This window comes from Eleginops maclovinus, chromosome 1 (genome assembly GCF_036324505.1).
Source record: "Eleginops maclovinus isolate JMC-PN-2008 ecotype Puerto Natales chromosome 1, JC_Emac_rtc_rv5, whole genome shotgun sequence".
NCBI lineage: Eukaryota > Metazoa > Chordata > Actinopteri > Perciformes > Eleginopidae > Eleginops > Eleginops maclovinus.
In genome coordinates, this window is record NC_086349.1 from 157,514 (window position 1) to 172,307 (window position 14,794).

The following is a 14,794-nucleotide window of genomic DNA, read 5'->3' on the forward strand; positions in this document are numbered from 1 at the left end:
TGGTCTCTACAAAAGGAACCATCAAAGTCAATTGTTTGTGTCATCACAAATGTTATCTTTAACACTGTTTGTAACTTTGGTTCGTGGCTGTTGCCATACTTTTGCATTTATGATCATCGATCTCAACTTTTCCTTTTGGAATACAGTAATGACCTTACTATTAGTTCAGACACTGTTAAATAGATGCTACTCTTTTATTCAATGCCACGTGTATCTAAAGTTGAACATGTTTGTCCCTGATAAGACAGTATAATATAACACTACATCCATCCAATTATTGGCCTGCCTCTCTGTCTCTGTCTATGTGTTCAAAATTAACCTAACATATTATACAGCAACATTTTAAGATATTACTTTTCCTTCCTATTTGAACTGGTTTCCCTTTTATGCCATAGCTGTGGTAAGTACTATGTATACTACTGTCCAGCAGTGGCTCAGTTCGTCCAGCAGTGGCTCAGTCAGTAGGGGCTTAGACTGGGAATTGTAGGGTTGCCGGTTCAAGTCTCTGCACAGATTTTAAATATGGAAAGTGGACTGCTACTTGGAGAGGTCCCAGTTCACCTCCTAGGCCCTGCTGTGGTGCCCTTGAGCAAGGCACCGGACACCTCCAATCCCCCCTCCCCTTTGCTCCCCGGGCACTGCACAATAGCTGCCCACTGCTCCTAGTACTAGGATGGGTTAAATGCAGAGGTCAAATTTTGCTGTGTGCATGTATGTGACTAATAAAGAGGGTTTCATCCTCCAATTCTATTCTATTCTACTAATTTGTGCTGCTTTGGTAGAGACGGTGAGGGCAATGACTCATGTGATCAACAAGGGGATGGCTATGTATTGGGGGACATCACGATGGACCTCCATGGATATCATGGTGAGTTCAAACACAAAAACTTCTTAGGGTTTAGGGTTTCTCTTTTTAAAATGCTATACGGTTATTGGCTGTTGGGTAAGTATTACATTTTTGGATTACAGCCCCTGTGTAATCCTTCTGATATTGTTACCTCTTTGTTGTAGGAGGCATACTCGGTGGCTCGACAGTTCAACCAAATCCCACCCATCTGTGAACAGACAGAGTATCACATGTTCCAGAGGGAGAAGGTAGAAGTGCAACTCCCTGAACTCTTTCACAAGATAGGTATGCAATTGCCATAGTCAATTTGATAATCTCTGTGTTCAAGCCAATACATTCTTTGTGAGACTATTAACTGCATTAGTTTGAAGAGGGCTATAGCCTAATAGTCCCCTATATTGTAAAACTGATACATTGAACAACATAGCACATTTTCTGTATCTACTTTGGTCCATAACAAGGTCTTTTCTGCACATGCAGGCATTGGAGCTATGACATGGTCTCCACTGGCCTGTGGGATCATCTCAGGGAAGTATAACAGTGGGATCCCGTCCTATTCACGTGCCTCGCTTAAGGTAAGACTCTTACTTTTTGTGCTTTTCATTGTGATTTTAGTTTGTCCCTTCCTTCTTATGATTTAACCTGTTACTATTTCCTTTCAATAATTGTCATCTTGACCCAGTTTGTTAGTTAGTTGTTGTATTAGAGACTTAAAGAGAAAACTTCTCGGGTCCAGGTATTTCTTTGCTCTGATGGCTGAGCTTGCTGACAATCTGCAGATTGACTGCGCAACGCAACTTCAGACAAAGTTTAAAGGTTTTGACAAATTGGAAGCCAGTGCCTAATTGCAAACTGAATATGCCAGAGGCTTACGTAGGAAGTGGGATTAATCTGATCAACAACAGCATAAAGCTGCAAGTTTTATTCAGCAGCATGCACTACGAAAAATGAAACCATGGATGCCTGCAAAACTTGAACAGCAGTTGACTGCTGAGGAGAAGAGCTATCTCTTTGGTATCTGGTCCTCACAAGTGTAAATTGGAGGGGTGTTCTAGGCCATTTTTCCCGAACCTCAGCGAGAGATGGTAACGGCTGGATTCAACAAGACAGTTGCGCAAATGAATATTAAGTTGAAAAAACCTGATTATCGAGAACACAAGAAAGACCTCGGTCGAAGCGGCAGCGGTCATCCCAAAACACAGCCCACAGTTTGATGTGGCAGACCATCGTGTGGACTAAGCGCTACAGTAAACTACACTGGAGTCGCTGGTGGAAAACACACTGAAATTGAGGAGCTCTACTGACACTTGTGAGTTATGCGTTATTGATTTTTTTAAAGTGGGACTCGTTGTTATACAATTGTTACATTAAACCATGTAGCTATCAACAGACCTGATAATAACAGCTAAAGTTGGTCACCTCATCAGTGCTACACTGCTGCAGAGAGACAGCCAGTTTCCTGAAGCAGCACTGAACACCACAATGGAGGCTTACCCACTGCTGAACAAGATCAAGCTGAAAAACCAAACTGTCACTCAGCAACATTGAGTTTAAAAACTGCAGTGGTATTGTGGCTCTGTACCAGCTCTTCATGCAGAACAATCGTCAGGACACCTTTTCAGAGACTGTGGCACTGCTGAAGATCCAAATCACAACTCCTATGACCACAGCCGAATCTGAAAGATGCTTCTCAACACTGAAGAGAATCAAAACCTTCCTCAGGAGCACATGGTCACAGGATCCTCTTGATCCCTTGGCCATGCTTTCTATGGAGAAGAAACTTGTGAAAGACATTGTTGACCTTAACCACAGAGTCATGGAAAAATGTGCAATTTCTCACGGAGGGAAGCAAGGGCAAAATTGATGTAGAAAAAATAGATGTAATTCTGGAATAGCCCCCTCTGGAGAAAGATACACGAGCCACTTCTGGACTGGACATATGCCAGAAGAATACTCGTTAGAGGAGGCCGGTTCCCACGTTTCATCAGAAAATAAAATAAAAAATACAATAGCAGCTCTCATAGGAAGGAAAGAGGCTGCACCCACAACGCTGTATCCAGCTCCTATTATACAACCATGGGTCGTTTCCCCTTTTCTGTCTTTGAGGTTACAATAGTTTCCCCTTTTACTAACGAACACTTTAAAATATAAAATATATTAAACAAAATGAGGATTATATAAATGATATTCAATTTGAACAAATATATATGAAAGCAGAATACATTGACAATGTCATATAAACTTCTTTAACTCAATTGAAAATATGAAAATTAAATTCTACTAACATCAAACCAAACTAAAGCCAATTATACATTTAGATAACAATGGTACATTTTGTCAACAATAGTACATGTCATAGAGGCAAGATTTGTAGGTGATTTGAACAGCAGATCTGTCAGCACCTTCGATGTCCCCACCATGGACTTTGTGAAATGTCCCTCTTCCAGTCTGTGGCACTCAAACAACGTGGATTACAGGTTCCAGTAGACTGGAGGCGATGCCTCTGGGCTTCCTGGAGCTTATCACTGTTTTTGTGTGTCCTCAATGCCCAGTTTTCTTCATTATTCTCAATCCTCCGGTCGATAGGATCAGCAGCTCCATTGAGCGATGGCTGAGCTAAGAATGATGTGCTAGGCCGGTGTAGATGCAGAAAGGAGCCATTTCCAAAGACACCCATGTTAAAATGCGTGTGTCTAGTCTGGATCCAATAAAACATATCCTGGATATAGTTACATTCCCCCTTCATATCAACGGTTTGATGAGTGAATTTATTAATAACGCACCCCTTTTAGTTATATTAAGCCTTAACGTTCTTGCATAAATTAGGGCGTGGTCACCTTGAGTGACAGGTCTCTGCAGACTGCTGCTCCTAGCTTTCTGTCTCTTGCTAGTAGCTCCTTTAGCTCTGTTAGCTCCAGGCTGCTACAGGGGCTCAGCTGCTCAGCTGAACCGGGGAACACAACTTGAACTCGGTCGTGTTTGTTGTGTTGGTGCCTGGTGGAGTATTTATCATGTAAATATCTGACTTATTTTATGGGGCTGCGGTTAAAACAGACCGTCCATGAATGCGCTTTCGTCGGTAAGTTAAATTCTGTTTTTTACTTTATTTATTTCTGTTTTTATTCAACGTGAATGAATGCTAAGACTTGGGTTAGCAGAGGAAGCGAAGAAGCTACATCTGTGCTAAAGATGCTATCCGTAGCATCCAAATTAAAGCACAATTGAAAAGTGTTAAACATAAAGAGATATAATTCTGCAGGAGGTTGGATAAATAAGGTCATCCTCGTACATTACGAGGCTAGTAAGGTAACTTTATGCATTGTTAAGGTGAATTTAAATGTGCTACGCTTGACAATGCAGACCAGCTAACGGTGTTACCATAGACCAGGGGTTTTCAACCGGTGGTCCGCGGACCCCTGGTGGTCCGCGGCGGCATTGCATGTGGTCCGTGACAAGAGCCTATGTTGATCAGTTCACCATTGTTTTTTTTTAATATAAATTCGCTTTGATATTTCAACACATTTCCAGAATACCGTTACATATCGTGAAAAATATGTTTAAAATAATATAAAGGAAATTCAAGCTGACAGAATGTAGCCTTGCGCCTATCCAGTCTATGGTAGCCTGTGATTCGCTAATGGTAATGAGTTGCGTCGCTAACCTCACTTATTATTCATTACGTACAGTCTTGCGAGCAAAGTTGACACACATTTATAAGCATAGCCGACGAGAGTATTTTAAGATAGGTTGTAGTACAGCAAACATTTGTTACATATGTACTAGTCTAGCTATATATCTAGCACCAATGGATCGTTTTGTAGTGAGGAAAGTGCCAGAGGGACAGGCTGCCATGACAGAGGGTCAGGCTGCCACGACAGAGGGACAGGCCGCCACGATAGGGCAAGGACAGGCTTCCGAAGCGTCAACTTCGCAAAAAAGACGAAAAAGAAAATACAATGAGGAATATGTTAAATATGGATTCACAGTGACGACAGACAGAGCAGGAGAGGAGGTACCACTGTGTTTCGTATGTTCAACAATTCTCTGTAATGAAGCTATGAAGCCGTCGAAACTTACGCGGCATATGGAGACGCATCACGTCCACTTGAAGGCCAAACCCGTTGAGTACATGCAACAGATGTTGCGTGATTTCAAAGGACAGCAGGCTACCATGAGGAAGAGTGCAAAAATAAATGAAAACGCACTGAAAGCATCGTATCTGGTCGCTCTCAGGGTTGCAAAAAGTAAGAAGCCCCATACCATTGCAGAGCAGCTTATATTGCCAGCAGCCATAGATATGTGCAGAGCTATGGTAAGCGAAGAATGTGCCAACAAATTAAAAACTATTCCGTTGTCAGACAACACAATCGGAAGACGAATTGGGGAAATGGCAAATGATGTCAAAGACCAGCTGATGGCAAAACTTCAGACAGTTCTGTTTTCCCTTCAAATCGACGAGACGACAGATGTTACTAATGATGCGCAACTGTTAACATTTGTGCGATACGAGGACAGTGGCACTATGTGCGAGGAATTTCTTTTTTGCAAACCACTGCCCGGGCGAACTACCGGTGTAGAAATATTTAAAGCACTGGACGATTTTTTCACGGAGCACAATATCTCGTGGCAGAGGTGCGTTGCATTATGCAGCGATGGGGCCCGAGCCATGAGTGGCAGCAAGACTGGACTGTTTGCGCACAGTGCCGCCGCTCCCATAACGCGCATTACGCGCTGTGCGTAGGGCACCAAGTGTCGAGGGGGCACCACCAAAAATAGCCTAATGAAAAATCGTCATAATAATTATAAGGCCGAAATTATTTCAGTAGACTATAGAAATATGAGGCACTTTTTAGGCATACTACTCAAAGGTACCGATGGTGCCCCCCTCTCCCCTCCCCCCTCCCCTCCCCACTCACTCATCACAACTCATAATGTTTTTTTATTGGGGGGGGGGGGGGGGAGGGCATCATGAAGGAATTATGCTTAGGGCACCAAAATGGCTAGCAGCGGCACTGTTTGCGCATGTAAGGAGGGTGGCTCCGGGGGTAATTTGGACACACTGCCTGATTCATAGAGAGGCTCTCGCCTCCAAAGATCTCAGTGTTGAGCTCAGTGGTGTGTTTGATGTCGTTGTCAAGACGGTCAACTTCATAAAACGAAACGCATTGAATACACGCCTGTTTTCATCCCTATGCCATGACTTGGGAAGTGAACACAGCTCTCTCCTTTATCATTCAGAGGTGCGTTGGCTGTCTCGCGGCGCTGTGCTCGCCCGTGTGTTTGAACTACGCGGAGCTATCTACGAGTTCTTGTGCGAGAAGCATTCTGATCTGGCTTCCAATTTCAACGATAGTTACTGGTTAACTAAGCTGGCGTACCTCACAGATGTTTTTGCAGAGCTGAACAAGTTGAACAGCTCCATGCAAGGGAGAGATGCAAACGTCATGCAGCTCTACGAGAAGCTCGACGCATTTGTGAAAAAAATGTCAAAGTGGATCGAACGAGTGGAGAGCAATAACTTGGCGATGTTTCCTTCAGTTGAGGAATACCCTGACAGCACTGACATCAACGACACTATATGTGAGCATTTGAGGAAGCTTGTGCGTCAATTCGCAAAGTACTTCACTGATTCGGAAGAGTGGCGCCGTGACAGCAAGTGGATCCTGCTCCCATTCAGTGACGATGCATCAGTAGGGTCAAGTCTGACGGCTGTGGAAGAGGATAAGCTGATTGAGATGTCCACAGACTCTGTCAGGAGGCATATGTACGACACACAGCCCCTTGTTAAATTCTGGATAAGTTGCCAGACAGAATTTCCACAGCTTGCTGCAAAAGCAATGAGGTGTCTTTTGCCCTTTCCAACCACATACCTGTGTGAGAGTGGTTTTTCTACACTGGCGTACTTAAAGAATAAGTACAGGGCTAGGCTTGATCCAGAGAATGACATGAGACTGTCTCTGTCTACCATTTCGCCACGAATAGACTGTGTGGACTTCACCACGCCCAGATATCACACTGACAGGTAGGCCTAATTCTCCCATGTTTTCACTGTTACGACCCTGGCGGGTTTAGGCCCCGCCCTGTGTTAATGGTAAGCCTGTTCTCTCTCCCTGCTTTTCTCAATCTCTCTCTGCTTTTCTCAATCTCTCTGTCTCTACAGCAGGTGATTGGTGACAGGTCTGTCCTGGCTGGGTTATAAAAGCCCTGACCAGCCAGCAGTTGAGGCTGCCTTGGTCTTCATTTGTTGGATTTTGGTTCTCCGGTGTTGTTGGATTTTTGTTCTCCGTTGTTGTTTTGTCACACACCTAGACTGACTTTGCATGACATTTTTAGTTACTTTTCCCAATACTGAATTGCACAACACTTTATTATTCTTTATTCTTTCTTTAAAATAATCTTTAATTTAATTTAATTTAATAAATCTACTTTTATTATTATAAAATCTGCGTGGCCTCTCTTTCATGTTTCATGCATTGAGCTATGCATGTAACACCAAATACACACGCGCACGCGCAGGCACATCAGTGGGCCGCGGATTGCTTTCTAGTCCGAATGGTGGTCCCTGGGACAAAACCAGTTGAAAACCCCTGATCTAAAGGATAGACGAAACAATCAAAATGTGTATTTCCAGGTTAGTCGACATTGAATCCTCAAAGAACACGCCCCTGACACATCTGCCTCACATTATAGAATATCACCAGTTGATCGAACCACACGTTAATTGGTATACAGTCTATGGCAGGGGTTTTCAACTGGTTTTGTCCCAGGGACCACCATTCGGACTAGAAAGCAATCCGCGGCCCACTGATGTGCCTGCGCGTGCGCGTGTGTATTTGGTGTTACATGCATAGCTCAATGCATGAAACATGAAAGAGAGGCCACGCAGATTTTATAATAATAAAAGTAGATTTATTAAATTAAATTAAATTAAAGATTATTTTAAAGAAAGAATAAAGAATAATAAAGTGTTGTGCAATTCAGTATTGGGAAAAGTAACTAAAAATGTCATGCAAAGTCAGTCTAGGTGTGTGACAAAACAACAACGGAGAACAAAAATCCAACAACACCGGAGAACCAAAATCCAACAAATGAAGACCAAGGCAGCCTCAACTGCTGGCTGGTCAGGGCTTTTATAACCCAGCCAGGACAGACCTGTCACCAATCACCTGCTGTAGAGACAGAGAGATTGAGAAAAGCAGAGAGAGATTGAGAAAAGCAGGGAGAGAGAACAGGCTTACCATTAACACAGGGCGGGGCCTAAACCCGCCAGGGTCGTAACAGTGAAAACATGGGAGAATTAGGCCTACCTGTCAGTGTGATATCTGGGCGTGGTGAAGTCCACACAGCCTGTCTATTCGTGGCGAAATGGTAGACAGAGACAGTCTCATGTCATTCTCTGGATCAAGCCTAGCCCTGTACTTATTCTTTAAGTACGCCAGTGTAGAAAAACCACTCTCACACAGGTATGTGGTTGGAAAGGGCAAAAGACACCTCATTGCTTTTGCAGCAAGCTGTGGAAATTCTGTCTGGCAACTTATCCAGAATTTAACAAGGGGCTGTGTGTCGTACATATGCCTCCTGACAGAGTCTGTGGACATCTCAATCAGCTTATCCTCTTCCACAGCCGTCAGACTTGACCCTACTGATGCATCGTCACTGAATGGGAGCAGGATCCACTTGCTGTCACGGCGCCACTCTTCCGAATCAGTGAAGTACTTTGCGAATTGACGCACAAGCTTCCTCAAATGCTCACATATAGTGTCGTTGATGTCAGTGCTGTCAGGGTATTCCTCAACTGAAGGAAACATCGCCAAGTTATTGCTCTCCACTCGTTCGATCCACTTTGACATTTTTTTCACAAATGCGTCGAGCTTCTCGTAGAGCTGCATGACGTTTGCATCTCTCCCTTGCATGGAGCTGTTCAACTTGTTCAGCTCTGCAAAAACATCTGTGAGGTACGCCAGCTTAGTTAACCAGTAACTATCGTTGAAATTGGAAGCCAGATCAGAATGCTTCTCGCACAAGAACTCGTAGATAGCTCCGCGTAGTTCAAACACACGGGCGAGCACAGCGCCGCGAGACAGCCACGCACCTCTGAATGATAAAGGAGAGAGCTGTGTTCACTTCCCAAGTCATGGCATAGGGATGAAAACAGGCGTGTATTCAATGCGTTTCGTTTTATGAAGTTGACCGTCTTGACAACGACATCAAACACACCACTGAGCTCAACACTGAGATCTTTGGAGGCGAGAGCCTCTCTATGAATCAGGCAGTGTGTCCAAATTACCCCCGGAGCCACCCTCCTTACATGCGCAAACAGTGCCGCTGCTAGCCATTTTGGTGCCCTAAGCATAATTCCTTCATGATGCCCTCCCCCCCCCCCCCCCCAATAAAAAAACATTATGAGTTGTGATGAGTGAGTGGGGAGGGGAGGGGGGAGGGGAGAGGGGGGCACCATCGGTACCTTTGAGTAGTATGCCTAAAAAGTGCCTCATATTTCTATAGTCTACTGAAATAATTTCGGCCTTATAATTATTATGACGATTTTTCATTAGGCTATTTTTGGTGGTGCCCCCTCGACACTTGGTGCCCTACGCACAGCGCGTAATGCGCGTTATGGGAGCGGCGGCACTGTGCGCAAACAGTCCAGTCTTGCTGCCACTCATGGCTCGGGCCCCATCGCTGCATAATGCAACGCACCTCTGCCACGAGATATTGTGCTCCGTGAAAAAATCGTCCAGTGCTTTAAATATTTCTACACCGGTAGTTCGCCCGGGCAGTGGTTTGCAAAAAAGAAATTCCTCGCACATAGTGCCACTGTCCTCGTATCGCACAAATGTTAACAGTTGCGCATCATTAGTAACATCTGTCGTCTCGTCGATTTGAAGGGAAAACAGAACTGTCTGAAGTTTTGCCATCAGCTGGTCTTTGACATCATTTGCCATTTCCCCAATTCGTCTTCCGATTGTGTTGTCTGACAACGGAATAGTTTTTAATTTGTTGGCACATTCTTCGCTTACCATAGCTCTGCACATATCTATGGCTGCTGGCAATATAAGCTGCTCTGCAATGGTATGGGGCTTCTTACTTTTTGCAACCCTGAGAGCGACCAGATACGATGCTTTCAGTGCGTTTTCATTTATTTTTGCACTCTTCCTCATGGTAGCCTGCTGTCCTTTGAAATCACGCAACATCTGTTGCATGTACTCAACGGGTTTGGCCTTCAAGTGGACGTGATGCGTCTCCATATGCCGCGTAAGTTTCGACGGCTTCATAGCTTCATTACAGAGAATTGTTGAACATACGAAACACAGTGGTACCTCCTCTCCTGCTCTGTCTGTCGTCACTGTGAATCCATATTTAACATATTCCTCATTGTATTTTCTTTTTCGTCTTTTTTGCGAAGTTGACGCTTCGGAAGCCTGTCCTTGCCCTATCGTGGCGGCCTGTCCCTCTGTCGTGGCAGCCTGACCCTCTGTCATGGCAGCCTGTCCCTCTGGCAGTTTCCTCACTACAAAACGATCCATTGGTGCTAGATATATAGCTAGACTAGTACATATGTAACAAATGTTTGCTGTACTACAACCTATCTTAAAATACTCTCGTCGGCTATGCTTATAAATGTGTGTCAACTTTGCTCGCAAGACTGTACGTAATGAATAATAAGTGAGGTTAGCGACGCAACTCATTACCATTAGCGAATCACAGGCTACCATAGACTGGATAGGCGCAAGGCTACATTCTGTCAGCTTGAATTTCCTTTATATTATTTTAAACATATTTTTCACGATATGTAACGGTATTCTGGAAATGTGTTGAAATATCAAAGCGAATTTATATTAAAAAAAAACAATGGTGAACTGATCAACATAGGCTCTTGTCACGGACCACATGCAATGCCGCCGCGGACCACCAGGGGTCCGCGGACCACCGGTTGAAAACCCCTGCTTTAGATTAATCTTTTTTTGTATATTTGGCTCCATAAAAACACGTTGCTGCATATTCAATCAGTTGACGTCACTAAATTGGGAGACCAATCGGCCAGTAGGGATGCCCAAAACTATAGACCAATAGTCGCACCCTCTGCCAACCGACCATTTACTGTGGGAAGGCTGAAATGTCAAGGAAGTACTGTCCCCTGAAATGTGAGGGGAAATGTCATCTGTTTGCCTTACCGAAGGCAGTACCACGAAAAAGTCAGTGGGTGAAATTTATTTTTAACAGTGTTCCTTCAACGTTTCGAAGTACTGTACTGTGTGCCTGGCATTTCAAGGACGACAGCTTCAAAAACCTTGCACAGGTTGATGCCAATATGCAGGGCTGGACTGGCATCTGAAAAGGGCCCGGGCACTTTTGATCACCCAAGGGCCAAGCGCCATTTTTTATATATATACAGTGGGGCAAAAAAGTATTTAGTCAGCCACCAATTGTGCAAGTTCTCCCATTTAAAAAGATGAGAGAGGCCTGTAATTGTTATCATAGGTATACCTCAACTATGAGAGACAGAATGAGAAAAGAAAATCCAGGAAATCACATTGTAGGATTTTTAAAGAATTTATTTTCAAATGATTGTGGAAAATAAGTATTTGGTCAATAACAAAAGTTCATCTCAATACTTTGTTATATACCCTTTGTTGGCAATGACAGAGGTCAAACGTTTTCTGTAAGTCTTCACAAGGTTTTCACACACTGTTGCTGGTATTTTGGCCCATTCCTCCATGCAGATCTCCTCTAAAGCAGTGATGTTTTGGGGCTGTCGCTGGGCAACACGGACTTTCAACTCCCTCCAAAGATTTTCTATGGGGTTGAGATCTGAAGACTGGCTAGGCCACTCAAGGACCTTGAAATAATTCTTACGAAGCCACTCCTTCATTGCCCTGGCGGTGTGTTAGGGATCATTGTCATGCTGAAAGACCCAGCCACGCTTCATCTTCAGTGCCCTTGCTGATGGAAGGAGGTTTTCACTCAAAATCTCACGATACATGGCCCCATTCATTCTTTCCTTTACACGGATCAGTCGTCCTGGTCCCTTTGCAGAAAAACAGCCCCAAAGCATGATGTTTCCACCCCCATGCTTCACAGTAGGTATGGTGTTCTTTGGATGCAACTCTGCATTCTCTCTCCTCCAAACACGACGAGTTGAGTTTTTACCAAAAAGTTCTATTTTGGTTTCATCTGACCATATGACATTCTCCCAATCCTCTTCTGGATCATCCAAATGCCCTCTAGCAAACTTCAGACGGGCCTGAACATGTACTGGCTTAAGCAGGGGGACACGTCTGGAACTGCAGGATTTAAGTCCCTGGCGGCGTAGTGTGTTACTGATGGTAGCCTCTGTTACTTTGGTCCCAGCTCTCTGCAGGTCATTCACTAGGTCCCCCCGTGTGGTTCTGGGATTTTTGCTCACCGTTCTTGTGATCATTTTGACCCCACGGGGTGAGATCTTGCGTGGAGCCCCAGATGGAGTGAGATTAGCAGTGGTCTTGTATGTCTTCCATTTTCTAATAATTGCTCCCACAGTTGATTTCTTCACACCAAGCTGCTTACCTATTGCAGATTCAGTTTTCCCAGCCTGGTGCAGGTCTACAATGTTGTCTCTGGTCTCCTTTGACAGCTCTTTGGTCTTGGCCATAGTGGAGTCTGGAGTATGACTGTTTGAGGTTGTGGACAGGTGTCTTTTATACTGATAACGAGTTCAAAAAGGTGCCATTAATACAGGTAACGAGTGGAGGACAGAGGAGCCTCTTAAAGAAGAAGTTACAGGTCTGTGAGAGCCAGAAATCTTGCTTGTTTGTAGGTGACCAAATACTTATTTTACCGAGGAATTTACCAATAAATTCTTTAAAAATCCTACAATGTGATTTCCTGGATTTTTTTTTCTCATTTTGTCTCTCATAGTTGAGGTATACCTATGATAAAAATTACAGGCATCTCTCATCTTTTTAAATGGGAGAACTTGCACAATTGGTGGCTGACTAAATACTTTTTTGCCCCACTGTATATATAAATAAATATAAAACTTCCACTCCCATTTCAACGTTCTGATTTGGCTTTAAACACAACAATATAAGTTGGAAACCAAATCTAGTCAGAGCAATATTTGACACCAAAGCTAAGGCACCACACACACACACACACTATTGTATGTTTTAAGTCTTACTGAATATGTAAGTCTTACTGAATAAAATTAAACCTGTAGTAATAATTTCCTTGGTTAAATGTTTTTATACTTTCAGCTTAAAATTGCTCCAATCCACATACTGTTAGTGAGCTTACTGAATGGAATGTTAACACCCCCCCCCCACCAAAACGTTTCTAGTTGTCTAGGCATAAACTGTAATGCAACTTGAGACAGATAAAAAGAGCGTAAGCTAGTCATTATGTCTAACAGTGTTTTTTTCGGACACTCGTCATTTTTTTCACCACAGCAAAACCAAGTGACCGCTTCTTATTGCTTAGGCTTCCAACATAACTTGTTAAAGTTCCGTGTACAATACGCCTTGAAACATCCAACTGCGTTGTCTCAACCATGAAGAAATTGAAACATCCATTGCTTTAATGCTTTCCAGAACACAACGTGTTTGAATGGTAGGATAGCCTATCCATGACCACCACAGGAAAATGCAACTCATAAAGACACGATTAAAATATCAGATACACATTGCCAACAACAAAGCTAATATACCATGTTTTTACATGTCATGCAAATTGGAGTGAGCGCGTAGCTATCAGCTATCAGCTATTCCTAAACAGTAGCACTAGTCAGCTTCTTACCTATCCATCTACCGTGCAAATAGGCAGCAAACTTAAGATAATACGAGATGTCTTGATAATGACGTGGCATGCCATTACAGAAGGAAAATATTACAAAAATACATTTTGTATAAAATCACAGTTGCACGACAAGCAGTAGAGTAGAAATAAGATATTTGTTGGATTTGAGAAAGTGAAAGGGGGGATGCCATAACTAACACGCACTAGCAATTACAAGACACAGCACATGTCGTCCTTGTGACAGCTGACAGCTCAAGACAAATGGAAGATTTCTATAAGCTGTCAAAACAATACAAGAAAGGTGTACGAAAATAAATCGGTACATATTTGTGACTGATTTGAGAGAGTGGGGGCGACACATTTAGTCTTAGTTTCAGGCAATAAATGGGAAAAACGCCGAAGCAGTGAATAGCTAATCTGCCTAGCTAGCTAGGGTATTTCTAGACGGGACGGCACTAGCATAACTTAAAACACATCACATGACCTTGTAACAGCTCGACAAATGGAAGATTTATATATGCTGGCGCAACATTACAAGAGAAGTGCATGAAAATATATCAAATGGGTACATGTTTGTGACTGATTTGATAAAGTCAGGATGACAACTTGGTCTCGGTTTCAGGCAATAAATGGGAAACGAAACGCCGAAGCGGTGAATAGCTACACTGCATTGGCTAGCTAGCGGGTGTGTTGAACTGAATTCTAACCTCAATCTCTCCCTGCTGGGTCACGTCTCGTGACTCTCGTCTCTCCGTCTCCTCCTCCTCTGGTTCCCCGGCTCGAACCACCATCTCCTCCGCCTCCTCCTCCTCTACATTCTCCACCACCTGTGCGCTCGTTGTCGTTGTACCGGCGGCCCCACCGCCCGAACCCGAGGTTGAGCTGCCTGGTTCCCCATCATCTCCCACGGCCCCAGCAGCAGCCCCACTACCCGAACCTGAAGTCGAGCTTGTGCTTTTGAATAAGTCGGTGATTTTTGCACATTTTGCTGCGTCGTCTTTAAGTTTTTGCTTTCTCTTTTCCATTCGCTTCTCATGGCCACTCTTTTGTTTCTCCATCTCGCGACCAACATTTGAGGTGATGACTTGGGTCAAGTGAGGGCCTCTAGGGAGGGGCGGGCCTTCGAGAACCAAGGAATTTCATTAGACTAGCCAAATGTGCCTCAAGAGAAGC

General features: G+C 43.8%; 1 protein-coding gene across 2 annotated transcripts in view; it reads left to right on the forward strand.

Annotated features, from left to right (window-relative positions):
* LOC134864534 (voltage-gated potassium channel subunit beta-2-like) overlaps positions 1 to 14,794 on the forward strand; it is a 148,460-nt gene that overhangs the window by 107,476 nt on the left and 26,190 nt on the right. For both annotated transcript variants that reach the window (XM_063883590.1, XM_063883599.1), the window contains 3 exons: positions 783 to 868; positions 1,012 to 1,132; positions 1,328 to 1,422. In XM_063883590.1, the coding sequence (XP_063739660.1) occupies positions 783 to 868; positions 1,012 to 1,132; positions 1,328 to 1,422 (302 nt within the window). The remainder of the gene's footprint in view (positions 1 to 782; positions 869 to 1,011; positions 1,133 to 1,327; positions 1,423 to 14,794) is intronic.